The sequence below is a fragment of the Paramisgurnus dabryanus genome, chromosome 7 (genome assembly GCF_030506205.2).
Source record: "Paramisgurnus dabryanus chromosome 7, PD_genome_1.1, whole genome shotgun sequence".
Classification (NCBI taxonomy): Eukaryota; Metazoa; Chordata; class Actinopteri; order Cypriniformes; family Cobitidae; genus Paramisgurnus; species Paramisgurnus dabryanus.
In genome coordinates this window covers 8,251,983-8,279,208 of record NC_133343.1, presented here as the reverse complement: position 1 = coordinate 8,279,208, position 27,226 = coordinate 8,251,983, and the positions used below count along the sequence as shown (strand labels likewise).

Here is a 27,226-nt window from a genome sequence, read left to right as displayed (position 1 = left end):
CCAAGACGCACGCATTAAGTGCAAGTGCGTTCCAAGAAGCACGCCTCTCTCTACAAGCTCTCTCGCATAAAGTGAAGCCCACAAACCCCCATGCGAGGAAAAGCACGCAATGTGCATGTTAATGTGAAACTATGAAAGTAATAAATAATAATGGCATAAAATTTTTTGTCTTTCAAAAAAAAGTAAAAACCGAGAATTGAGTCGAATCGTGACCTTAGATTCTCCAAATGGATTTGAAGAATCGTGACACCCTTACTCTGGACTAGTGGGAATGAAGTGAGGGCAAGCTTTTGCGGTGCATTGTGGGGTTGAATGGGTGTACTCAATAAAGTCCACTATAATTAAAATTGTCGATGCTTCCTCAAATAGTATTAACTGAAAATCCAGCTTAGACCAGTATATAAACTGGTCTTCCAGCCAGACCAGCTAAGTTCAGTCTGAGGATACGTTCACATACCAACACTTGCGGTCTTGGCCATTCGAGACGGCTTGCATAACAGGAAGTAAGTGTGCAAGGCTGCGTCCAAAACCTGTACAGTAGGTAATAAATAAGATGAAGTACCTACTTGCCGTTAAAACTGTAGGTACTGTATAGTATGAATCCTAGTAGTATGAATGAGATTCGGACATACTACATCCGCCATGTTGCTACATCACGTGACATACGTCGTCATCACGTCATGTCATTCCAGCGTGAAAACACCCATTCCGCATGCCTCTTCTTCTTCGTTGGATAACTCCTCTCCCGGGGGATCATGGGATAGTGAAGTGTCCATCGTATGCACACTGCAAAATCTAACCGGAAGTAGTAGGTCATCTGGGTACTTTTTGCATACTGTTTTTCAAATACTATGTTTTCGGACATACTTCTCGCCTACTGCTTTTGTGTACTATATAGTATAAAGTAGGCAGTTTCGGACGCAGCAGAAGACTGGCAAAGTGTGGTGCCCTTAACCCACACTAGGCTAAGCATATCCCATCGTGCATCATGTTCTGGATGCTAAATCTGTTTAATCAAAGTTAAATCATGAGATTTTTGCCCAAACCTTGCGCGATGTCCCAGAAACTTGTATTTTTAAGTTAAAAATCATGGTACATACTTTGGTAATAAACCAGAAAATGTTGTTCTGCATTTTGTAAAATATCTGCAACTGAAGAGTTTTGTTGCAAAACGAGGTAACTCTTCAACTGCAACAATAAATGTTTCATTTATTCAGGGACTAATTCTGCTTGTGAAAGTTTCAGATAAGCTTAGATAATATTCTTTTAGTTCAGCAAATGTGCATTTCACAGTGTCTATTTATTTAAAGAAAAACTTACAGAAAATATATATTTTAAGTAGCCTAAATAAAAATGAATTTATTTTGGTTTTGGTGCAAATTGCTGCCACTACCTGTACTGACATTTTTACACTTGCCAAGTGTGTCCCATCGGGTCTATAATTCTACATGCACGCTTGGGATCTTCACGCCCACTAAAACACTTGGTCCAAACACAGGAAATATGACATGTTAGTAGTCAGGAGGTTAAATGCAAAGACCGCAAGTGTGAGCATCTTGACGAAGCCCGAGTACCTTACAAAGTGACAAAAACACAACTAAACCAGCCAAAACCAAGTTGGGAGACCAGCAAAAAAAACGCTCACCATCTTATGCTGTTTTTTCAGTAGAATATTTAGGGGGATATTTTAGACACAACCCCAGTTTACATTATTTTAACTTCCCTAGGATAGGATTTGCAGATTTTAATAAAACGGCGCCATCTATTGGAGATGTTTGTTAATTACATGCTAAAATATATCTGCAGGGATGTTTTCTCACTGGAAAAAATAACAGAGATGTTTCTTTTTGCATCTTTATTACTTACAAAAATAAGGACCATAAACATTCTGCATTAATGACAAAAACGGCACGTATGCAGTAGGCCTTTTCATTTCAATATTAAAGCTCACATCAGTTCCTCTCATCCACTCCCAGTTACATAACACTCTTCACACTCACATTTCCCACTCTCCACATCTCACATGAACTCCAACAAAATAAAGCCACATACAAACAAATAAATAAATATAGACCCTCAACTTCTCTTCACTTCAAGTTAGAATTTAAGCACTTTTTGATCCTATATTACTGGATTAGAGGAATTTTGCAGAAATGAACAACTGAAATGTCTGTTTGGCACAACATCACTGCTTTCCAAGTTCAATTAAAAGTACATCTAATACAGCCACTGGGATTTTAAATAATATAGCATTTAGTATCTAAATGAAGACAGACCAATGCATTCTGTTACCGGTTCTCCAAATACGGTTTTACTTGCAGTTAGCTCTGTTGAACTATAAAACAAGCATGCTGGATGCGGCAGTAACATTAGGTTTGAAGCCGTAAAATCGTCGACAATGAACTTCTCACGGCTTTTAAAACAAACAAGCTGTTCCAAGATCAAGGCACTTGCGGCCAGGTCTATATATAGATAGACACAAAAGAGTAATTAGCTTTACCAAATACTGTTGCTGTCAATGCAAGTACCTTCAACGCCATGCACATTTAACCATGCCTTTGTTCAAGAGGTGCTGGGAGAGAGAGTTACGGGCAAAATAGGTGCTTGTAAAACACACCTGAAATACCAAGTTCACACATCACTGCATCTTATTCAAGCTAAATATTGTCATTCTTCAAATACAATGTAAAAAGAATTAATGCTAAAAACACAGCAATGTTTACTGTAAATTAGGTCCATCTTGCAACTTAACAAGGTAATATCTTCAGCTACTTCCGTGAACTGGGAACTGTTCACAGTATAACCAATAGGGAGCGATAAGACTACATTCTTGGAATGAATGATGCCAACCTCACATAAAATACCAATGAGGGTTCCACTTGTGGCATCTATTCACACCTCAGTCCAGTGTTCCACTTACAGCCTCATATTTGCATTCGTAGTGTTTGGATTTGTGCCGCAGGGGCGAGTAACTTGTGCAAAAATTAGCAATCCATTGTCCTGTTTAAAGAATTGGGCGAAAGAGGCAAAAAATTAAGCCAAATGTCTCTGGAGCAGGTTGTGGTCCTGTGCTTTGGTCAGTCAGATTCAGTTAGTACGACACGGTCAATACTCCTACTGCAGCAGCTTCTGGTTGAGAATCTCCCAGATCATAGCTTTTCTGAAATATGGCATGTGATTCTAAGGACAAACAAAAAAATTATTCAGTAATTCAGATGTTGACCTGTAATATTTATACACACACACGCATGTGGATGATTGTATTATTGCAGGTACAGTTGGGTGTCCAAAGTCATTTTTCTGCTTTTACAAATGATTACATTTTGCATTATTTTAATAAATTGGTACTCATTGTCATGGATCACAAAATGTTACAGGCCATAACAATATAATTTTTTCTGTGTAAAAGCCACACATCGAGTTCTACTAATAAAATCTTTCATTTTTATATTTTATACCTTGAATAGAAAGTTTCACCAGCACGTTGTCAGAAAACCACGGCGCACGGTCTAAACGGACGTGTCGGATTCCACTTTTGCTAATTTAACGACGAAAAAAAAGGTTTTGCGTCAAACGCACAGCCTAAAAAGGGTTGTTCCTATTCTCGTAATGGGTGTGTTTTTTGGTGTAACGTGCAATAAACCAATGAGTCTCAGCTCTCATCACCTTTAAAAGCCAGTTGCGCTGGCGCCATGCCGATTCCCTTTTTAGATGGCGGAATTTGTAAACTGAAAAACTAAGCGGAGGAAGACGACCACCAGTTTAAGATTGATATTAAACAATTGTGTCGTTTTCATTTGTAGTGAAACTGTTGTTTTTTGGATTAAAACCTTTAAAAGTCGTTTTCTTTTAGTCATGGAAGTAAAATTAGCAGGCTTTTAATTGCTGTAAATGAATGGATAGCCTACATGATCTGTATTATCTCAAAAAATAATTTACAAATATGTAAGAGAAGGTCTGTACTTTAAAAAAAAAAACTTTATTTGTAACAAACAGGAGAAAGAATTTACAAATGTGCGGAGAGCCTTCAGCACTCAGACAGCGCCGTGAATGCTTTGAAAAGCATTACTTAAAAACGGTTCTTATATCCACAGGTACAAATTCATAATTTACAATAAATCTGTGGGGTAGCATAAATTTTTTTTTTTAAATATATGCAATATTTGCATTTGTTTAAAGCAAAACATTTAATTACTTACCAGGCTACAGGTGAAGCAGCTCTTTACGCCTTCTAACGTCTCATAAACGATCCTCATTTATGTCCAAGAGACTTAATAATAATAATGATAATAATAATCTTTTACATTTTAATCCTTTAATTTTTCATATTTTAAAATGTTTATGTGCTGCAACGCATCCATGCGATACGCAAACGTGCGTTGTCATTCCGTTTATAGGCGCATATTACTAACGCACTCATAAAATAACAAACAATACTGCGCCATTGACTTTAGACCAGGTTTTTGATGGTCAATGGCGTAGTCTATTTTAGTTGCATCAAAATAGCAACGCGCCAACAATGCGCCTGAACACACCTTGTTTTCAATCCAGAACGCCCATGGGCGCAAAAATGCATTTGCCATTTAAACAACATGGCGCTTCACGTGAAAATGATAATTGCGCTGGGTTGAAACTAGCAATAGACACTTGCGTCGCGCATTGCACCGGTATGTATAATAGAGCCCTATAAGCGCACAGTTCACGCTGTATGAAGCAGATAGTGGTACTGGATAATGACATTCGTTGACTATTTTCATAATCTATTATTAGCAATTAATCGTTGTAGCCCTAACCAAAATGTTACAATATAACCATTTGAAAAAAAAGCACTGGACACCCAATGTACCTGCAATTATTTAATCACCCATACTTAGATAAAGCAGTACCTGTAAGAATGTGAGGCTGTGCCCTCGGGCAATATAATCGGCATATTTGCATACAAACACACCACAGTCACTCCCGTTCTTCTGCTGAGGAATCTCCTGCAAACGTTGAGATGATTAGAGCTTAACAAATTGATAACCCAAACTTATAAAAGTTAGCAAACGTTAAGCAGCTGCTTACAGTGGGTCGTAAACTGCATGCTGTCCATTTTGAGACATCCAGATCTTTGCCCTTCTTTATCTTGAACTCCTCTTTTAAATAAAGCCTATTAAACAAATTCATCCAGCAAATGAGAGATGTGAGGGTGCAGTATCTTGTGATCAAACTATGATTTCACATTAATCTATCAAAACAATGATTGCTATTTATCTTGGCACTCAGTAATTGTTTACAGCTTTGGATCTAGTATACGGACGCCAAGAAGTGTGGATATAGCATCATAAAAAGTAACAGTTTGAGTTACTCATTTTATAAATGGACAGGTACAGATATAAAGTAAGAAATATTTGGCTGGTCTCATGATCTTAGCCTGTTAGGCTACTGATAAAACAGATGTAAGTTTTTATCTCCTGCATATGTACATTATTTAAAACACATTATACTTAAATTATGTTTTCATTATTAATTTCTTGCATAATTACACCAAACCTATATTTTCTTTGCTAAATGTTTCTTACAGTATTTACAATCAGTATGTACAGTAAAGTTAGTACAATCGTACTTACAGTATCATGTTGCATATGTCATCATGCCTTTGTCCCATGGAGTCGTATGATCGTACAGACTTTGATTTAAAGTCAACAACCTAGGACAAAGAAAATCAAGACAATTTACACAAGCTATACTTTCTAAGGCAGAAAGAAAAACAATTATAGACCATCCCCTCAAAGTAATCAGGACAGATGCAGTCATAAGTGGACAAAAGTGACGGATTAACACCAGGTGTGAATGGCCATCCGTCTCTGTTGTCCACTTGTGATCCAATTGACCAAAAATGTTCTTGATACCAGGTGTAAACAGGACCTAGTGATTTCCTTTTATATAAATATTCCAACATAAAGTAAAGAACATTCTGTGACAATAGAATCTTGATATCTTTAAAGGCGGGGTGTACAATCTAAGAAACGCTTTCGGGTCGAGTACCAAAACACACTTGTAGCCAATCAGCAGGAAGGGGCATGTCTACTAACCAACATCGTTGCCTGGGTGTTGTATGTGTGGGGCGGGTCTATCAAAATAAGGTCCAGATTTTATTGGGGTAGGGGTGTTTTTGTTAAGGTGATTTCAAATGTCAACATTGGCTTTCAGAGATCATGCACCCTGCCTTTAATATTGACTGGGTAAGGTTGTGTCAAAGACTGATATCAATGTGAAAACTATAATTGAAATCAAATTTGATGCTCCTAATCTCATAGTTACATTACAAGACTTAAGCCTAAATTTCACAGAGAGGTTCACAAATATTATAATAAAAGCGGATTACTCACAGCAAGGGCCCAATGAACACCCAGGTGAAGGGGGACCAGAATCATGTCATAGAGGAAAAGGTCTACAGCCTTAGTCCAGCGCCTTACTGCAGCATGTCCACCACTGTGCAACTTAGGAAAGAGGAAGGTACTGAAAGAAAAGACCTTTCTGCCCCCTACTTCCTGTTCACTGCGTGACATCACGAGATTCATGTAGAAATTGATCACCTGAGAACGACAAGATTAAAATGTTAAAAATAGCTTAAAAGGGATGTTTCTGCAGAAGATTTAGATCATCACGATTGACTAAACTATCTGGGATTTTTTTTACAACGTTGTTTGTCAGTTTAAGAAAGATTAGAATGAACATCTCACCTACACACTAATGTATGAAATACAACACAAATCTTTTGTGAAATGAAACTTTTAGGCATTGCCTCATCATTCAGCCAGTTGCTCTCTTGCAGGGTTGCCAGATCCCTCTGTGTTATTCGCAGTTTGAAAGCACTACACAGGACCAGGTTTGGATCCCTCTGGGAAAGAGCAGCACTCACTTCCTGCATCATCTCCTGTTACAAAACATTTCAACAAAATTTTGACTTGAATACCAGACAAAAAGGGACAGACGTTAGACCGTAAATAGGTAGACTTGTAACACGGACTGTTTACATTGTTGCACAAGGCTGAGGGTTTTGTTTTTCCCGGTATTTTTTTCGTATACAGGTTTGGAATAAATGATGACAGAGTTTTCATTTTTGGTTGTACTAGTCATTCTTGTACTAGTCTTTTGTTTGATTCATGATGGCAAGCTCTGGTAATTCAGGGTTTAGATTTCATCATGTGAAACTAACCTTGCTGAGTCTTGGAAACTCCTCTCCGGCATGCCTTACTATCTCAGTAAGAGGTTCAGGTCTGGAGGGTAACAAAGGTCCTGCTGCTACATCTTTCTCCTTAAGATTTAATCTGGCTTCAACCTCAGCTGACAGATCCACATCTACAGGCTGACACGACAGCAAGGAAGAAAAATCCAGAGCAAAAATAAATAATTACAGCCTGGTTTCAATTATTTCCAATAATAAAGTATATAGTATATATCAAGGGTCAGTCAGCACTTACGATTTTTCTTAAAGTTTGCCCATCCAGGGCTGCATCCCTCATATTACATCCCGATGTGCTCCGACTGATCTCTATTGTTCTGTAATAGAGCAAGATAAATAAATAAACAAACAACTTAAAGTGCCCGTATTATGAAAAACTCACTTTTTCTGGGTTTTGGGGTGTTATTTTGTGTCTCTGATGCTCCCACACGCATACAAACTTGGAAAAAAATCCATCCATGCTGTTTTGAGTGAGATACAGGTTTCTGAATGTCCTCTGCCTTGACTCTCAGATTGCGGGAGTTCAAACTCAGCTCCGTTGTGACGTAACAAAAAGTTTCGTCACATTCAGTTTGAATTTTCCCGCCCACCACCCCACTCGCAGGTCTCCACCCACCAGGTAGCTAGAGAGCATAGAGCAGTCACTTGAATGAGACCCTCTGTGCTGTTATCATGTCTCACGGAAATAACAGCGCTATTTGGATATTATGGATTATACTCCCACCTACTTTTAAAAACAAAGTTTTAACGTGTGGTTATTGGAACCCGGAGTAATCTTATATACAGTGTGTTACGACGCAAACAGTCCTCAGATTGTAGGCGATAAGACCTTCATGCGAAATCTGATGTAAACAACAGACTATGTATCTATATTTCACGGATTATAAGCATTTGTGGACAAAATGGTAATTGGATGTATTTTATTGGACTTTCATGGATCATTCACACATCTGAAACAGACTGGATTCGATTCGCGATCTTTGTATATCAACAAAAAAAGGTAAGAAGTCACGTTATATTTTGCATGTTGTCATCTTCTGTCACAAAATACTACATTTATGATGCTAGAGCTAAAAGCTTTTTGCCAAACTAACCGAGACCGTAACTGTTACCCCCCGGCTTTTCTGACGAGGTGAGCTTCTAATAACTTTACGGTCCGCATAGATATATACACGGTCCGGACCTCCCGCTAGCTTCTAGCAATTAGCATGCGGTCCACAAGCAGTATACATCCCCCGCCAGGTCTTAATTTCTGTAATTTGCGAAAATAATGCGTTTGAAAATGTTTATAACGGGAATATGTTAGTATTGTCCAGGGAAAATGAGTGTATTGTTCAGACTGCTACATCACAATTTACGCTGGAATCTTTGTGTGTCATGATGAGTTTGACACACCGAGACCGGGCCTTACAGCCCCGGCTTTTCTGACGATGCTAACCCCCGAACGGTCCGGACCTCCCGCTAGCTTCTAGCAATTAGCACGCGGTCCACAAGCAGTATACATCCCCCGCCGGGTCTTAATTTATGTAATTTGCGAAAATAATGCGTTTGAAAGTGTTTTATAATGGGAATATGTTAGCATTGTCCAGGGAAAACGAGTTTGTTGTTGTGACTACTAACGTAACATCACAATTTACTCAGGAATCATTGTGTGTCATGAGTTTCTTCTCCTGTAGTGTACTTATTAGTGATACTTTTCTGTATGATTTGTCTGTTGGCAACATAAACCGTTAATAATAATAATAATAATATATAAAATAATAACACAGGATGGTCTGTACTGCTCACGAGACCACTGAGCATGCGCACGGGCACATGACGTTAGTAGTGGGGCGTGATCAAAGGAGCAGTAGCTCATAAATATGTAAGACTAGCTCAAAACGGCACAATCTGAAATGCCCTGAAACAGAGGCTACTAGAGATGGATAACAATCTTTTCCTACAAGCTATTTCGAGCAAACAACTTTTGAAACATGCTTCATGGAACTCATACACCTATATAACTTGTGGAAAAGCAGTCATAAGATGGGCACTTTAAAAGTATACAAATGCAGATGGGCTGATAAACAGTCACGACCACAAACGAAAAAAATTAAGTGTTACCTGTCTTTATTATGTGCCAATGATTTTGGACCCCTCCACACAGATATGTTAGGGATAGCTGATGTCGACCAAACACAAAATGTGATTTTAAAAAAAATCGGAGCTTTTCATCAAGGATTCAAACAATGCTAGGAAGGTATGAGAAATAAAAACATCTGTAACTCACCCCTCAATGGGACAGGTCTACTTATGTCAGTAGTCCGACTAAAGGAGGTGGACTTCGGCCCATCAAGGGGAAACGCTGAGCTGAAGAATATGGAAATATTATAATGTCCTCGTTTATAATTGAATCCACCATGCAATTATACAAAAAAATGTTCATGTTATTTTAGCATTTATAAAACCTGCATCTACATACATTGGAGACTTCGTCCGTCCAAACGGCAAAGGTTTACTATTCGAGTATTTCTCCGAGGCCATTTCTACAAGTCTCCTGTAATGCTCTCGATCCCTTTCTCTCAATGCCTAAATCAAACAACACAGAGACATCACAAGGACATCAGTCTCACAAGCCTTTGTGTTTATACAAAACAAACTAAATCAACATTGATGATACGATACAATTCAATTACACTTTTCCTACCTCCTCCACAGTCAGGCACGGTTTGTGCGTGCGGCTGGTGTGCTCCATCTCAGACGGCCTTGTGCTCAGGCCTTGGGTGGCGCAAGATGGCACCAGTTTTAAGGATCTGCGCTGGGGCAGCTCCCTGCCCCTGTCCTGGCTGCCTTTGTACAGCATTGTTCCACTGCTTAGCAGATCAACACAGACAATGTTAAGTGAAACTAAACTTCCTTTAAACAGTGTTTCTGTTCAAGTGCCTTAAAGCATAAAATAAATATTACTTACTCAAGCTTTCTTAAAGCCTGTGGGATATGGTGGACATTGGGTGCAGTTCTCTCTTTATTCTTGACCCCAATATCTATATGTTGATCTGAGTGAAAACAAAATATACTAGTCAACATTTGAAGTGGATCAAAAACTCTCATCCAAGTTGTCCTAAGACAAGAACGGATATTGGGTATTGGTTTTAAGGCAACTTTTAGGAAAGGTTTTTGATCCACTTCAAATGTTGGCTAGTGTATTATTGACACCGCAAAGGTGACATTCAGACATATTTACAGACACTTTTATCCAAAGCGACTTAGAGTGAACTACGATGAATACATCGATTTGGGAACTGAACGATCACTCACCCATTCCGCCGTTTTCCATCCATGTACTTAGGCTGTTGCTGTTTATGTCATCAATACCCATAAAGGTAACTCTGCTAACCTGAGCCAACAGAAAGCAAAACAAGACAACATGCAAAATGCGTAAACCCAAAGCTGACGTGAACAATGAAGCATTTGTAATCGAATTGCTGGTGGATTATACATTCACACCTGTGTGAAGGATCTCTGCTTTGCATGTTCGCCATTTCTGTGGTGTCTCGAACGAAACAACCCAGCGATCCCAGCGAAGGTCTTCTTTACAACCCTGATGATCACATCTGCAGAGAAAGACAACAGAGGCACAAATTGTAAACAGGTTTTTGACCTCGCTGGAATCGCACAAATGATGTAAATGTTACACAAAACAGATATTTAGATCTACATATTTACCGTGTCTTGCTCTTTTGGTCTCTGGATATTCAGGAACACCATCAGCAGAGTCCACACTGTACACACATAATAAACACAAATCACTATGAATTCATTTGATAGTAAATCAGATAAATTAAATAAAAGGTCTGCAATAAAATCCAAAATAGTACTAGGCGGTAGCAATTATGATTTAATAAAGATCCACTTTTAGTATTTTTAAAAGTCTTCAAGAGTTTGCTACACATCACTAATGAATACACAACAGGATTTTGTAGTAAAGATTATGTCGTAAAATGACAAAAAAAAAATGTCTTTGGCTGGGTTTTCACAGACTGTGTCAAAAATATTACGAATGTATAATAACGGTAAACAGAGTATATTTATTAACTCTTAGCTGTCCACAATGTAAACATTGAACTACCCTGCGAATCTAATGACAGATACAGTTGAAACCCATCAAAATAAAGAATTTGTACTTCATTAATATCAAAACAAATATCTGAGGAAATACACGAAGAGACGAAAAAACAAAATACTAATACGTCACCTTTGATAGTTCCGTTTGGCGGGCCTGCTGCTTTCCTGCCTCTGCGCGTCTGTGCCCGCGGCTCGCGCTTCTTTATCGTTACCGTGCTCGCTAGGCCACGCTGCGGGTTTTCCACCAGAAAAAGGGACGAAGAGCGACGATAATCCGTCAACTATCCATTCATACATCACAAACCACCACGATGAATAAGACCCCTTCTCGTTTGTTAGTGCCAGGTCTATACTAAAACGTCTGTAATCAAAAAACGGATCACTTCGTGGTGTCAATAGCCTTCCGTAGCTAACCGAAAGTGCGCTTACTGCGTCATTGATTTGTCATCTGCTTCATCTCTTATGATCTGCTAGCCCGCCCACTCTCCACTGTTGTGCTGAGGTCTCAAAGCACAAACAGTAAAGTTAAAGAAGATAAAAGCAGCAGTAGTGTTTTTTCTGAAAGAACAACACCACTTACGTTACGAATTATTTTTGTATGAGTTCCGTCTGTTGTTTAAACAGTTTAATGAGGAGTTAAAGGAAAGTGATTTATGCTATGTATCTAGTGGGCTGAATCAACTACCCAATCAGAAGTGCCACTAAACATCACATGTCTCAAAGTGGAAGTAAACTCGTGTGGATGTGCTTGTTGCTTTTTAAATGTTCCACATTCGTTTACAGACAGCAGAGAAGGCGTGCGCAGTATTTAAACATCGTTAACATGATGACTAGACTATTTTCACAAATGTCAGCACATTGTGTTGTCATGCTTAACGTTTTAAATTTAGCTTGAAAACAACTAGTCGAATACATTGTTCTTTTTTATATTAACATGATCATAAATCATGTTTTGGCTGGCCATAGGTCTCAGACAATGTTCCGTTTTGAGTAGGCTATCAGTTTAGTCATCTTTTTATGCATATAAAATTAACGCTCCGAGTACAATCGTATAACTTAGACACCTATTTTTACTCTTTAGTAGGCTACTCCAAAACATAGGCTAGCCTATCTAAAATGATACATCTCATACAGCAGCCTAATGATATGGCTGTGCTTTTGTTTTGCAGTAATACCATTTATTCTATACTTTAATTATTTGAATAGATTTTTTTACCTCACTTCCTAATATAGGACTTACTATATTTCTCTATTTTTCCTTTATCTGTATTCTTAAAAAAAAAGAATTACTAACCGACCCTTGGCCATGTATACTTTGTTTGACTTGATGAGACTATTTCCATTCCACTTATGTATTGCTGTTCTTGTGTTGCTATAATTGCTTCTATTGTTTACCTTATTTGTAAGTCTCTTTGGACAAAAGCATCTGCTAAACATCTAAATATACATTTTACATTGTATTTATATATGCCTGTACTAAAATGCATTTACTGTAAAGCTGCTGTGTAACAATGCAAAATTGCAAAAGGCGCTATAGAAACATAGAAGGGGTAGGCTACATGAATATGATATAAATCTAAACCTATATGTTTATTGCTGTTTGATAGTAGAACACATACCAAGTTAAACACTAGTCACTTTATTAACAATTGAGCAAGACAATTAATATAACAAAACTGTCATATAAACTATCTATGAATACCACATTGTAAAGAGTTAATTCAACTTAGCCTATTGACATCGACATCGTTATTTTTTTAAGTTGAATTAACTCAAAATTTTAAGGCAACCAGGTAACTTTATTTTTTTACAGTGCCATGTAACGATTAAATTAGTACAACTGAGTAATGTATTTAACAACATATAAAATCAAAACTACAATAACATAATTTTTTAACTTATTGTACATTTATTACAGTAAATTAAAGTACCAGATAATACAAAAACATTTAATATCGAATTTGTCTTTGAAGGTGAAGAAGGATTTGTCCGCTCGATTTGCACTTTCAATTTGGCTATATAGACAAAGTAACGTGGGAAAGCAGAAATTAGGATATTGCTTGAATAAAATTGGATAAAATGACAGAAATGTTAAATATTTAAAGAACCTTAGAGGCCAAGTGGAGCCCTGGAGTTCACATCATTAACCGTCATCCTAGAAGGTCAACATGGAAAATAGTTCAAATGACTATGAAACATAACAGTCAGGCAATGTTTCAAACCACTATACATTTGCATAATTAAAAATCTTTTAAAACATTTGAATTTTATCTCTTGCTTTATTTTAGAGACAAGAATAAGTAAGCACCTCACATAAGTAAGTTTCAATATTGAGTTATATCTAAATTAATACACTGTTAACACTTACGTGTTTAAAGGAGGCAGAGTTACTGGACTAATTACATGCTGCACCGATGGCTGATAAGCCCCGCCTTGCCCACCTAGCATCATAGGGGGCCAAACAGAGCAACCAATTGGAGGAAGAGGTGGTCCATGGGAACCGTAGTGATGGTGGTGATGGACGGCCCCTCTTACATTTGAATGAAGTTGCTATATAACATCAACAATATTGTAACTTACGGTTCATCTTTTAGAAATCACAATAAGTTGTAGACAACATCCCTAGATGAATACCTGCCCTGAAAGGTGTGAAGGTGTGACCTGGCTGGCACCCCATCCTGATGGAATGGCCTTCAGCATCATATTGTGCATGATGATCTGGTGCATTTGAGCATTCTGCATGAGCATTAACTCCACCATGTCTGTTATCATAAGTGAATATCTCTTTATTAACCTAATAAGATTTATCAGATAGATACAGCTGTTCTGTATTGTTATACGTTTCTGTATTTTAATACCTTCTTTTATACTTCCTGATCTGTAAGGGGAGGTCTGTGGGGGCGGGATTTGAGCTATGAGAGGCTGTTGCTGTGGTAACTGCTGAATTATGGTAGCTGGCTGTTGTGGAACCTTAGGAAGGGATAAATCTGTTTTGATTTTAGCAATACATTCATGTCTTAACATTCTTTAAGTTTACAGAAGTAAGAAAAAACAGCTGAAAGGTGAGTTTTCATACAGTGTGTTGAATGATTCTAGGCGCTTGAGGGCCAGGAGGAAGGGGTGCAGGAATCTGGTGAATGTGAATAGGAGGTACTTGCTGGGGAGGCCAAGGCTGAGGTTTATAATTATAAGGCCTGTGGGCTCCACCCCACGTGTGTGGCCTTTCTAGATCTTCCATCATATGTTGTTCCTGTTGAATGCACACAAAGATTTATTTTTGTATCTTATATTGTTTTTATATTGAACTGATGTTATTTTTATCCCTAAAACCCACAGAAAACATTTTTAGATATTAATTTAGTTTTGTTTGTATCTTTTTTAATAATATTTATGATTTACATGATTAAAAATTTTCATTTTACTATTTATAAGACACAAACAAACCTATACATATCAATAAACTAAACTTTAGCCAAACAAAATATTTTGTTGTTGAAATTATCAATACCCTCAGTCTCTGCAGTAGGTTCCTCTTGCGCCTCATAGCACTGTGTAATGCATATCCCTGCCCATCATAACTTCCTGTGATTAAATAAACAAGGAATCACTCATTGACCATTTGTTTTATGTGTAATGCTTAAAACTTTTAGCATCCTCATCTGCTTTTGTTTTCAGTACCTTTGGCGAAGTGAACAATAAACAAACCTGCTATAATGCGTGCTGCTCATTATAAGTGGTGATATGTTACAAAGGAAAGCTCCTTTTTATCTTAAGAAATTGGCAACTAAATGCTAAAAAGATTAGATTAGAATCTGAGCCTTGAACTTTCCAGGAACTAAAATTTCTTTAAAAATTCTTAGCTAAGTACTGCATAAAAACATTATAACCCCATATCTGAAATTACTTAAAAAATAACTTTCTTACTTGTGGAAAATGCTGAACCTTCCCGTTCACTGTTATCATTTCTCTCATTTTCCAGTCTCTAAAGATAAACAAACAAATCATATAATACAATTTCATAGTCTCTTCATTGACGAGCAGCATGCATGATAATTTTAAATTTTAGGTTAAGTCAGCTCACCTTTTCCAGCATTTTCAGTCTCAGTCTTGTCATGTGGTCAACCATTGGATCTGCCATTTTATAGGCACCTTTTTGTTGCGCTTGGTCAGTTGGTATAACAGCTGCTAATGTTCTTGTTAAAAAGTTATTCTTGAGGTACTAGCCACATTCTTATCTCTATGTCATTTATCATTTCTATGTCTATTCTCTACACATTGTTACAATTCCTTCTTGTCCATGTGTGATGACTGAAAGTGTCTTTGTTACCAAAAACATATCTGTGTTCACAAGTTGCTAAGTTACATGTCCAGATCAAGGCTGTTTTGTTTATTTGTAACATGGCAGACCCATCTTTTGTACACTTATTAAAGAACATAAACACAGAGGCATATGGAAGACATATGGTGTATATTTCACAGAGAGCATTTTTCTCAACTTATTCTTCTTATTTAATATTTTGTTAGTATACATCATATATTATTTTATACATATTATTTTTTATTATTAAAATTAAAATCATATATTATATATTATAAAATGCATTTTCCTTGAGCATCAGCAAATTATATTTCATTATACTGGTTCCATAATAATTATTTACTAATTGTTTACCACGTTATACAATTTCAACTCAATTTTATATAAATAACAACAAACTGTAATATTACAAAAAGCTAATATTACTCAAACGTTGCTAAGGAGGACAAATATGAGTAGTTAAGTTTTTACACATCGAATCTTATTCACCCGGGCTTTTACCCGCGTCTTTCATGAATCATTTGTCAATCACAACAACTCAAACTATCGGAAACAAGAGTGCCACAACAAAATACACACTCCGCAGAGGATGTCCTTTCTTTCTATCTGCGCCATAATAGGTTCAAACAGTTGTCAATCAAAGTTTCACAGTTGAAACGTTTCGTAATTGGCCAGTCCATCCAGTTGCGTCTAAAAGAGGGAGTTTCCAAGAACAGGTGCTTCTTTGCCACTGGAAATCTCATTGGCTGAAAAATTCCCGTACTTTGTTCTAATAGGTTCTCACAGACTGTCAATCCGATAAGGGCGGGGATTACAGACTTCGCGGCCATGTTGAAATTTCAGTGACAGTTACTCCTTAGGAAATCTCTAAACTTAAAAAAACATTGCGAAAAATATTCTTTCAGGAGTATCTACAAAAGCGTAGCTTTCTTCTACGCGGCGCCCACTCGATATTTTTCCTCCCTCACATGAAAATCCTTGATCCGGGAGATGGATCAGGATGAAAGGCAGAGGAAATTAGCGGCCGGACGAGCAAAGGTGGGCGCTAACATTAGCACCATTACTTTACATAGGCTAGTTGAGGATTTGAACATGTATTTGGAATTCGTTTGAGTTTGTATTTGTTTCGGCCATTTTATTTAACTTGGTGTTTTCCAGGCTTTAATTTCACAGCCACTTCAGCTGGGCACAGATTTCAGTCACTCCTATTGTTCATGGTGCAGGTCTCAAACTTATTTAAATGGCTCACTTTTGAATTCAAAATAAAAAATGTTTACCTTCTCACTGTCCAATTATATATCTTACAAACATTTTTAGTATATTAACAAGTTGCGAAAGTCAATAGCATGCCGTTAGCAGGCATTGTTATCTGATTATAGACAAAGTTAGAAGCTGGGTGAACTAACGTTACGTTCGTTTGCAATGGGTCACCAACGTCTGAATGATCTTTCACATTTGGATTATTCTCTGTTTTTAATATATAATTTTGTAAATGTATTTGGATTTTACCAGCCGTCTGTGGCATAACAGTTAAAGAGTGGTATGGAAAAGTACTTGGCCTTGCAGAGAATAACGTTGATTTAAAATGTAACTGCCAATAGTAATGATGTGGACAACAGTGTTGTACATGATACGACCTGAAGGAGGCACACCATGATTAAAATGCAAACTGATAGCATAAATACAATCATTTTCATGATACACAAAAATCCAACCTCACGTTATGTTTCAGATTTGAATATATATATACATTTAAAAAAATATTTCAGTGTAGCCAAATTCATCAGACATTAGTTGCATAACACAGTTTTAATATTTTATTGTAGTAAATCTTTTGCAGATACAAACACTTTATTTATAATGCACTCCATAAAAGCATTTACTTGCCAATGTGAATTATGGAGGCAGAGGTCTTGGTAAATATTGTATTTAAATGTCCTGTTGCAGTAGCTGCTTATGCCTTCTCTTCACATCACCATCTTGTGAGATTTGACACTCAGTTAGGCAAACACGCTTTTAAATCCACAAATGTTCCTGAAAGCAGGACAAGTGTAATCCAGTCGAATTGTCTGTTTGTGTATTTTCAACTCTTTTATATTTGAATCTGGGTTAAAGGATTAGTCCAGGGGGCAGCTCCAGTTTGGTCACAGTGCTGTACTGTGTATGTTTGCCAAATGGTCTGCTTCCATTTGCTCCTCCTTTCTGCTTGTTCCTCCTTTGGTTCTGATTGGGTTTCTGGGATATTGGTTTTAGATCTGCTCAGGAATCACGTGGCATTCTGATTGTTGTCACGTGATAGCTTATAAAACGGTCTCATTTAACAGCTGCTGCTTTTATGCTTATGTTTGCTTATTGATGCAGCGCTGTCAAATTTTTCGAGCAAGGCTCTTTTGAGCTTGTATTAAGCTTCATAAAGCAGCTGTGTTTTTAAAGTCATCATCATGCTTATCAAGATGAAGAACCTGTCATGAGATTTGTTTTTCATCTTTTGAGATGCATCATCTTTTTATTTTGGGTTTCGTTCATGTTATGGACTAAACATTCATCTATTGTTTGCCTTGTTCTCTGTTGGACATTGCATTTTTCTTTATGTGAATTTGTTATACCGTGTCAGGCCATGCTGGATTTTCTTTATAATGCTGTTTAGAGGAGTTGTTTAACATTTGCTCATCTTTAATGCCAAGTAGCATGTTCATTCTATGTTCTTGCTACCTCATCCTGACGTATGTTTCCCTCTACCTGTCTCTCAACCTGTGGCGCAGCTTGCTCACTTCAGACAGCGTCGGGCGAAAAGCGAAAGTTCGGGGACGCAGAAAAAGACGCAGAAGAGGAAGGGCCAGACTGTCCAGACGAATGACCAGTCAGCACAAGAGCGCCACCTAGAGGAACTACACACTGACCACCATCATGTAGAGATTAGCAAGGGGCTCTCGGAGGTTTGTACTTTTTTAATTAAAATGAACTTTCTTACATTCGTAGTTGTGCCAATAATATGTGACCCTGGACCACAAAACCAGTTTACATTAAATAAGCTTTTTAATTGATGAATGGTTTGTTAGAATAGGACATATTCGAGATATAGCTATTTGAAAGTCAACACATGTTACGAATGATAAATACATTTTTGATATTTATGGTAGGAAATGTATAAAATATCTTCATGGGACATATCTAAACTTAATATCCTAATGATTTTTGACATTAAAGGGACACTCCACTTTTTTGAAAATATGCTCATTTTCCAGCTCCCTAAAGTTAAACATTTGTTTTTTACCATTTTGGAATCTATGTAGCCGATCTACGGGTTTGTCGTTTTCACTTTTAGCATAGCTTAGCATAATCCATTGAATCCAATAAGACCATTAGCATTGTGCTCAAAAATAACCAAAGAGTTTCGATATTGGTAACTTTCAATAGCAGGGGACTATTTTCGTGCCCTGTGTAATATCATTGCGCCTCCTGCAGCCATGTTAAGTCCTTGATTATTACAACGGAATGAGAGTGTAGTTCCTAGCCATATCGGCCTAGAAAATCACAACTTTTAATTTTACGTCGGTCTTAGTTACAGTGTAACTACAGAAGAGTCAAGTTTTAATAAAGGGAAAATATCGAAACTCTTTGGTTATATTTGAGCGTGATGCTAATGGTCTAATTAGATTCTATGTATTCCAAAACTGTAAAAATCAAATGTTTAATGAGCATATTAAATGGATAATGAGCATATTTTCAAAAATAGTACTGTACCCTTTTTAAAAATCTCTTATTTTGACCCATAGAATGTTTTGTTGGATATTGCCACAAATATACTTGTGCAACTTTATGACTGGTTTTGTTAATCACTAGGTTTGTATAGTCTTAATTTAATCTGAGCAAGAGTATTAATGCTATAAATCCTTTACTGTATAGTCCCTGCATATTGCATAGTTTGGGGATTGAGGAGCTTGGATGCAAAAGCCACTAAATGCCACCTTCACAAAAATGTTATAATGATAACTGAATGGTCTCAGCACTTATTACAAGAAATTTACAAGAAAGCATTTAGAGGGTTTTGCATCTGAGATCTTTAATTTTACATCTAGCGTTTGTAAACTGCATTTGTTCTCCCTCCCCATTGGAAAAGAAATGGGTCAGCTGGCATAACATTGCCAGGGGCAGTGTAGTCATGGTAACATGAACTGGAATTAAATGCATATTTGTCTAAATCTTTAGGCATCACTCACACATTATGATGCAGACGGCAGTATTACCGAGATCCATCAGTTCAGCATGGAGACCATTGAAGTTAATGCCCAGGAATTCAGCTCTTCCTCTTGGTCAGAGCTGCCTGATCAAACAGACGGTGCACTTGCTGAAGTAACTGAAGTTGCACACAGTGGCAAAGATCAACTGAAGGTAAAAACTTAGCTCAGACTGTCAACGTAACCCTGTAAGGTGCATTACTACTGTAGCTTTATTTTCTTGGGATGTAACAAGGTTACATCTGTCCGTCTGAATGGATTAATGTGTGGTCATGGTTGCACATAGATCTAAAAACCTGTGGCATAATTTTTTCTTTTTGGAGCATATTATTTACCAAAATTAGTTAGCTAAATTCATTTTAATGTGTAAGGGGAAAAAGAAGCAGAAATTTGATTTAATTTGTGGATATAATTTAATAGGTGCATCCTCATTTTACATAAGCAGTACACTCATGGGATCATGATTTCTCCTTAAAGGATTAGTCCATTTTCTAAAAAAAATCCAGATAATTTACTCACCACCATGTTATCCAAAATGTTGATGTATTTTTTTGTTCAGTCGAGAAGAAATTATGTTTTTTGAGGAAACATTCCAGTGTTTTTCTCATTTTAATGGACTTTAATGGACCCCAACACTTAACATTTAACTCAACACTTAACAGTTTTTTTCAACGGAGTTTCAAAGGACTCCCAAACGAGGCATAAGGGTCTTATCTAGTGAAACGATTGTCATTTTTGACAAGAAAAATAAAAAATTTGTACTTTTAAACCACAACTTCTCATCTTCCTCCGGCTGTGTGACGAGCCAGCGCGACCTCACGTAATTGCGTAGGAGTGACGTAAAAAGGTCACGTGTTGCATATATGAAACGCACATTTGCGGACCTTTTTAAACAATAAACTGACACAAAGACATTAATTAATATCATTCGACGTACAACAACTTAAGAACGGTCCTCTCTCTCCACACTTGTAATCACTGGGGCGTAGTTTCGCATACATCTTCTGTGACCTCTTGACGTAAAGACGTATTGCGTGAGGTCGCGCTGGCTCGTCACACAGCCGGAGGAAGAAGAGAAGTTGTGGTTTAAAAGTACATATTTTTAATTTTTCTTGTCAAAAATGACAACCGTTTCACTGGGTAAGACCCCTTAAGCGTTTGGGATCATTTAGAGTCCTTTGAAACTCTGTTGAAAAAACTGTTAAGTGTTGGGGTCCATTAAAGTCCATTTAAATGAGAAAAATCCTGGAATATTTTCCTCAAAAAACATAATTTCTTCTCGACTGAACAAAGAAAGACATCAACATATTGGATGACATGGTGGTGAGTAAATATTCTGGATTTTTTTTTTAAGAAAATTTACTAATCCTTTAAGTGTTGACTTATGAGTGAGAAAGCCCAGTTTTTCCATTAAACTGATCTAAACAACTGAAGTAATGCCAGACCTTTTAATGACATCAAAAATATCTTTGCTTTGAAAGATATTTGGCCAGTCTTGTCGAACAAGGAGATTAATTGAGATGTATGAGATTAATTTTATTGTGTAGTGACCTGAGTATGCTTTACACAGCAATTACAGACAGCGGTGGAAAAGCGTAATGAGATCATTTCCCAGCTGAGTACGAACCTGCAGGTGGCACTGCAAAGCAGAGACCAGGTACAGCTAGAGGCACAGCAGCTCACGAGTCAGATTCAGGCCCTACAACAGCAGCTGCAGCAGGTGAAGTTCATATGTTAAAGGCATTGACACATCACAATGACAATGTCACAATGTTACCATGTGCACCAACAATGTGAATATTTCCAGTAATCAGAGTAAGGACTTAATCGCAATAAGATGTGCGTGACTTCAGCATACCTCTTTATGCCCGTTACATACTACATTTTTATTTTTATTATTATTTGCTAACAATTGGGTTGTTTATTATTCACATACCCTAATTCACAGCACATATGATGCCGTAGGTGTGTTAATAGTGGCCACTGTAATATTTATGTCAAATGCCAAACACATTACTGTTGGCACATTTTCTTTTTCGGCACTGTGATGATGAATGATGATGTTGCGGTCTCGTTTTTTTGCATGCAAAAAATGCCTGCACCTTTATCTAGTGCAGAATAGATGAAATTGAAGTGTTTACAAGCATGTTTATTGCAATTACAATCTGCATACCCCACATGTCTCATCCTGTATACTGCTGGGGAAAATTCCAAAAACTCGATTTACCGCCCTGCCCTAATGTGTATATTAGGGACTTTAAGCAACAGCTGGGAATGGAACGGCTACGGCGACCGGAAGTATGCTGTCACACCGCCGTAGCCAAGAACGTAAAAATAAAAACTAAGCAATCGTAAACAGGACAGCGCAACGCGGCTAATTCATTCATTTACTGAGATACAAAAAAAATAATTTAAAAATCAAGAGAAGGATTGCTTTTGGCATTAAATGACAATTTTTTTTTTGTCAGAAGAGGAGTTTTTACTATTGTATGATGTAAATAAGTCTAAAAACCTAGATTTAAGCAATACTTGAAAACGTTGAATACTTAAAAATCGTTTAAGTTAGCTTAAATTTAAAACATTTTACCACATATTATATAAAAGACTTGTGGTACAATCATAAACTGATGCAATTACAATGTCATATGCCATAAAACATAACATTTATTTACATAATCTCTCACGTTGTAGAGACTACGGCAAATCAGCTGTTCTCCCGTAGTAGACCGTTACAGTAGAACGTCGCAAAGTAGCAGTTAAATTCGTGCATGCGCAATACAACGTCAGAATGCCGTTGCCATTCCACCAGAGGCTGTTGCTTAAAGTCCCTTGTATGAATCCTTAAGACTTGACGAAGGCATTTATTAAGAAAATTATTTCACAAAATCTAAGCCGAAGAACAGACGTTTAATCTGGAAAGGCAAGTTATTCAACTAAACAATAGCACACAGAACAGAAGGCTGAAGGTGTCCGTACGTTAACGTAATACAAACAGTTATTTACGTGATAAACAATAGCATACTGAACATACCTGGAAGGCTGAATAAGCTAAATGAACAGGACAAGCCAACGCGCATTAAGTTTGCAGGCTCATCATTCCACATCACAGAATTCTTGATTAAAATAAATACAAGAGCAGACTCTCGCAGATGTACACTGTAATGTTGTCTCTTGGTTCATATGTCAAAATTAATTCATACTGACTTACAAGTCTCACCTGACTAAGTCGCAGGACCAGCCAAACTATGAAAAAAAAAAGTGTGATTTATACTCTGGAAAATACGGTATATGAACAAAATATTTTATAATTTCCTCAAGTGTGCATAAATAAATATGAATGTGTTGCTTCTACAGACTAAAGAATATCTGCGTAGTAAAAGTCTAGGAAGTGTGGATTTGACCCAGACCCAGAGTCATCTGCATCTACAGTTGGAGGAGTCACAACAGGTCAGGCCACCACTTTCTCATACCCAATAAATATGTTACTGAACCATTACAAATCAGTTTATTTAGAAAAGACGTGAAAATTATTTTTTGCAACATTGTTTCTTCTTTTACAGACGACTAAAGAGCAACAGTGTCTCCTGGCCCAAAAGGAAACTGAGATTACAGACCTACTGCAGAAACTTGCTGTCATGGAGAGGTCCCTCTCTCACCTTCAACATGCTTTTACTCAGAGAAATATTGATCAATCAGAACCAACCAATGACCAACATAGTGGTTTAGATGTAAGCAGTGTGTTTCCAGAGAACAGTATTCATTTGAACTCTGATGCTCTTTTGCAAAAGCTGAGAGCTGAACTGGAAGAAGAGCGCAACAACACCCGACAAGCTCAAGAACAAGTGGATGCTTTTCAGGAGAGGATACACGGTATGGAGAACCAGAGGATGGAGTTGGAAGCCAATCTGGCTGAGGTTCAAGTACAGCTTAAGATTGCTGAAGCTCAAGCCAGTGAGGCCCAGCAATATAAAGCAGAGAAAGATCACCTGAACCAAGAGATGGCCAAACTGGGCAACCTTGTTAAAGAGCTTCAGAATCGCCTTCAGGAGGAAGAGGAAGCGGAGCACAATTTACGCTCTAAATATGAAGCTGATATTTCCAATTACGATCTCAGGCTTCGGGCTCTGGAGGAGGAAAGGGAGTTAAATGTTGCTCAGCTTATTGAAGCTCACGAGACTGCCCTCAAGCGTCTACAGGAGGAGCACTTGGAAGAAATCGGACGCGTTCAGGAGCTTCTACACCGGGTCCAACAGCAGCACGACTCTCCTCAACAAAGCCTATCTGAGGTTGTCCAAATAAACTGGAATGAAATCTGCAAAAAGCACTCCAATGACGACCATGCTGTCAAGAAAGACTATAGTTTTGACATTTCTACAAGTGGCTTTCAGGATGTGCTTATGGAGCGCTACTTGGCCTCTGATGGGCCTCAAGAAAGCTCATTATTTGAAGAGAGTCTGGTCGATGACTCTGAGACATCTAAGTTTGAACTAGACAGTGAGGTCATATTTCATGGATCAGATCTTCATATCGATGTGACATGCAATGGTGACACATCAGAGCCAGGACTGTCTGTTGTTCCTGATACTGAAGAGAACAAACATGGGGAAATGTCCTTCACCGATGCCCATTGGGAAAACTCAACTTCAGTCATTGAAGAGCTGAATGAGAGCGCAGATAATGTGGATTTGGCTAAAGAGCTTCTGATTCAGCAATGCAGAGACCTCTCTGAACAACTAGAAGAACAGGAACGACAGCTTGACGTACTTAAAGAAGAGGTTAAACATTCTGCAGAAGAGGTCGAGGAGGCACGGGACCGCTGGAGCAAAGCGTCGGAGGAGCTTGAGGAAGCCAAATGGGAGCTTGAGGTGGAACGGGAGAAAAGGATTAATTGCGAGGAGATTATCAGTCAGAAAGTGCATGAGGAAGACAACCTCAAGAACCTACTGAGCCACATACGAAGCCAACAACAGGTGCTGGTTCAGGACAATGAACGGATTATAACTGACAATGCGGATGATAAGAACTCTATCGCTGCATCTGTGGAGGAATTGCTAAAGGAAATGAGAGTGGAAAATGCCCAACTGGTCCAAAAGCTTAAACATCAGGAGGAGCTAGTGAAGGATATCCACATACAGAAAGCAGCGGGTGACTCTGTGAGTAATGATGTTCAAACAGTGTTTGACAGGCAGCTGTCCACTCAAAGAGATGAATTTGTTTCTCAGCTAGAGGAACAAAAAGAAAATAATCAGTCTACCTCAGTGCTCCTTGGTCAAAAGAGCTTGCAGTTGGAGCAAGCAAATAAGGAGCTTCAGCAGCTCAAAGCCGATGTAGAGGAGAAGGTTGAAAAGTTGCAGGAATCGGAAAAAGACAAGACAGATCTTGAATCTAAACTTGCGTGCCTTAAAGAGAACCTCTCGAACATGGAGGAGGAGAAAGCTGCCCTGGAGAGAAGTCTTCAAGCTTTAGAGAATCAAGCAAAGAGTATGGAGAAGATTTTGGAATCAGAACTGAAGGACTTTGAGGTTTGAATTTTGCTCCTACACAATTTGCCCTAATAACTAATATAGATATCAATAGTGGGTTTTAGGGCCGATGTCGATACCGATTATTACAGCTTGAGTAGACCAATAACTGATATTTTGAACCCATATACAGGTCTGGTGTAAAAAAAAATTCAAAATTAAAAAACAACACAGGCTCTGACAAAAACTTTTAAAGGGGACATATCATGAAAATCTGACTGTTTATGTTTACGTGCTATAATTGGGTCCCCAGTGCTTCTATCAACCTAGAAAATGTAAAAAAAAGGACAACTCAGTAACTTAGTTTTAGGAAAACCATTTTCTGCAAGAATGTGAAAAAATAGGTCATTGATATTTGGCTCCCCTTGTGGTGTCAGAAGGGGATTATACTGCCCCTTAAACTTCACTTCACTGCCTCTTTCTGTTTTCATTTCTTGTGTAAAGATGCTTGGAAACAATACACATAGTAAAAATGTATTATGTTCTTATGACTTAAATGTTGCATACAATAGTAGAACTATTCAATTAATCAAATTGCACATCAATGGATTAACTAGCACAATTTGAATTTATACAATAAGTGGAAATAATTGAGTTGCCTTCATAGCTTCATTGTTGTTGAAAAGACTGCAAACTGCATGAAACATTAATATATTACAACCATATTATAGGCACACTTAGTTATTTTAATAGCCTGTTTCTTAAGTATATTGTCACCAATACAGGCATTTAAGCATACCAGTGTGTATATCTGAACATTTGTGTTTAATAAGTCATGTAAAATGACTCCATCTGATACTTCTTGTGAGCATGTTAAGAGGCAGTGTGCGCGTGGATGAGAGCGCACCACTGACTAAAGACTGAAGTGCTCAAGTTGTTAATGCTTGAAAAAAGCTTGTATTTTTGAAATGGCATGACTTGATGTGACGTGCAAATGCCAGCTCAGTCAACTGTCCGAAACGCGTGCTGAAGTCTTGTGTTGAAGTGTCCAGCTCGCTTGCAGAGTGAAGACGCTTGCATTGTGTACTATTGAAGTGAACTGGTTTCAGTGTACATGCTAATAATGCATAAATCCAGCAAAACCTGCAGGAAGCCCTCAAAGCTGCGGCGTAATTCAGGCTGTTAAATTAAGGTGATTTGTTAGGATCCTAACAAATCCATCTGATTTGTTAGGATCCACAATTCAGTTTGGCAATACATGACATCACTCATTAAAAGTAAATGAGAAGCATTAACACTTTCGCCACATGTGAAATGAACGGTAAATCCTTGGCTGCGTCAGAGCCAAATTGCGCATTTCAAAATGAAATGTATCTGCAAATCTGCTTTTGAAATGGCCGATGTCAATAATCAGAAAACCGTAATATCAACAACAGTAATCGGCCAGGTCGATTATCGGTCGACCCCTAGCCAATATAGACCATTTCAAAAGATGTAAACAACACTGGTCCAGAAGCACTTCCTGTTTCATTTTTTTAACACTATATAAACGTTGAGATAAAATAAACCAACAGAACATATAAACCTGAATTAACTGAAGTTAACTCTTTCCCCGCCATTGACGAGAGATCTCGTCAATTAAGAGAAAACGCTTCCCCGCCAATGACGAGATTTTCCGTCTTTCCGCAATACCGCTATTATCCACCAGGTATTGCCCTATGGCAAGCTGCTGCATGTCCGTGTCTGTTTTAAAGATCGCTCTGCATCTGATCTCTATCAAAAGTCTGTCATAAAAATGGAATTATCTCTGCTTTTTGCTCAAAATATGGTGTTTTTGCAAAAACCTACCCATATTCAAAAGCTGATTGCAAAAGAA

General features: G+C 37.7%; 3 protein-coding genes across 7 annotated transcripts in view; 1 reads left to right on the top strand and 2 right to left on the bottom strand.

The window, feature by feature from the left end:
* Positions 1–1,840: 1,840 nt before the first annotated feature.
* On the bottom strand, positions 1,841–11,779 carry senp2 (SUMO specific peptidase 2). 2 transcript variants are annotated; one of them, XM_065240225.2, is made up of 17 exons: positions 11,463–11,779; positions 10,934–10,989; positions 10,715–10,821; positions 10,526–10,604; positions 10,179–10,263; positions 9,915–10,077; positions 9,690–9,796; positions 9,498–9,577; positions 9,332–9,389; positions 7,467–7,545; positions 7,202–7,351; positions 6,788–6,919; positions 6,372–6,578; positions 5,610–5,689; positions 5,065–5,149; positions 4,887–4,982; positions 1,841–3,180 (listed from the first exon to the last, which is right to left on the bottom strand). In XM_065240225.2, exons 1-17 carry the CDS (start codon positions 11,627–11,629, stop codon positions 3,115–3,117), a joined length of 1,797 nt encoding a protein of 598 aa, XP_065096297.1. In that variant the 5' UTR covers positions 11,630–11,779; the 3' UTR covers positions 1,841–3,114. The 2 variants fall into 2 exon arrangements, with proteins under 2 accessions (XP_065096297.1, XP_065096296.1); XM_065240224.2 differs by having other exon boundaries at positions 9,915–10,080; positions 11,463–11,778.
* A 1,259-nt stretch (positions 11,780–13,038) lies between these two features.
* c7h21orf58 (chromosome 7 C21orf58 homolog) lies at positions 13,039–15,714 on the bottom strand. The gene is made up of 9 exons (XM_065240341.1): positions 15,414–15,714; positions 15,257–15,314; positions 14,841–14,914; positions 14,409–14,582; positions 14,191–14,302; positions 13,967–14,094; positions 13,701–13,882; positions 13,441–13,487; positions 13,039–13,347 (listed from the first exon to the last, which is right to left on the bottom strand). The coding sequence occupies exons 1-8, from the start codon at positions 15,468–15,470 to the stop codon at positions 13,442–13,444; spliced, it is 831 nt and encodes a 276-aa protein (XP_065096413.1). The 5' UTR covers positions 15,471–15,714; the 3' UTR covers positions 13,039–13,347; position 13,441.
* Positions 15,715–16,456: 742 nt separating this feature from the next.
* pcnt (pericentrin) overlaps positions 16,457–27,226 on the top strand; it is a 47,172-nt gene continuing 36,402 nt past the window's right edge. For 3 of the 4 annotated variants that reach the window (XM_065240229.2, XM_065240228.2, XM_065240226.2), the window contains exons 1-6: positions 16,458–16,688; positions 18,413–18,586; positions 19,860–20,042; positions 21,459–21,608; positions 23,243–23,335; positions 23,449–25,410. In XM_065240229.2, the coding sequence (XP_065096301.1) occupies positions 16,641–16,688; positions 18,413–18,586; positions 19,860–20,042; positions 21,459–21,608; positions 23,243–23,335; positions 23,449–25,410 (2,610 nt within the window). In that variant the 5' untranslated portion in view covers positions 16,458–16,640. Of the gene's footprint in view, positions 16,689–18,412; positions 18,587–19,859; positions 20,043–21,458; positions 21,609–23,242; positions 23,336–23,448; positions 25,411–27,226 lie in introns of all 4 variants that reach the window. The other variant, XM_065240227.2, reaches the window with a different exon arrangement.

What these genes read in the sequence shown, in the direction of transcription:
- senp2 (XM_065240224.2), bottom strand. Translation starts at nt 11,629, where the DNA reads ATGTATGAATGGATAGTTGACGGATTATCGTCGCTCTTCGTCCCTTTT. An exon ending in CAGGCTTTAAGAAAGCTTGA is followed by an intron (nt 10,081 to 10,178) that starts GTAAGTAATATT and finishes TGATCTGCTAAG; the next exon opens with CAGTGGAACAATGCTGTACA. An exon ending in AGTTTCCAAGACTCAGCAAG is followed by an intron (nt 6,920 to 7,201) that starts GTTAGTTTCACA and finishes GTTTTGTAACAG; the next exon opens with GAGATGATGCAGGAAGTGAG.
- c7h21orf58 (XM_065240341.1), bottom strand. Translation starts at nt 15,470, where the DNA reads ATGGCAGATCCAATGGTTGACCACATGACAAGACTGAGACTGAAAATG. An exon ending in AGGTTCAGCATTTTCCACAA is followed by an intron (nt 14,915 to 15,256) that starts GTAAGAAAGTTA and finishes ATTTAATCACAG; the next exon opens with GAAGTTATGATGGGCAGGGA. An exon ending in CTTCACACCTTTCAGGGCAG is followed by an intron (nt 13,883 to 13,966) that starts GTATTCATCTAG and finishes GATGTTATATAG; the next exon opens with CAACTTCATTCAAATGTAAG.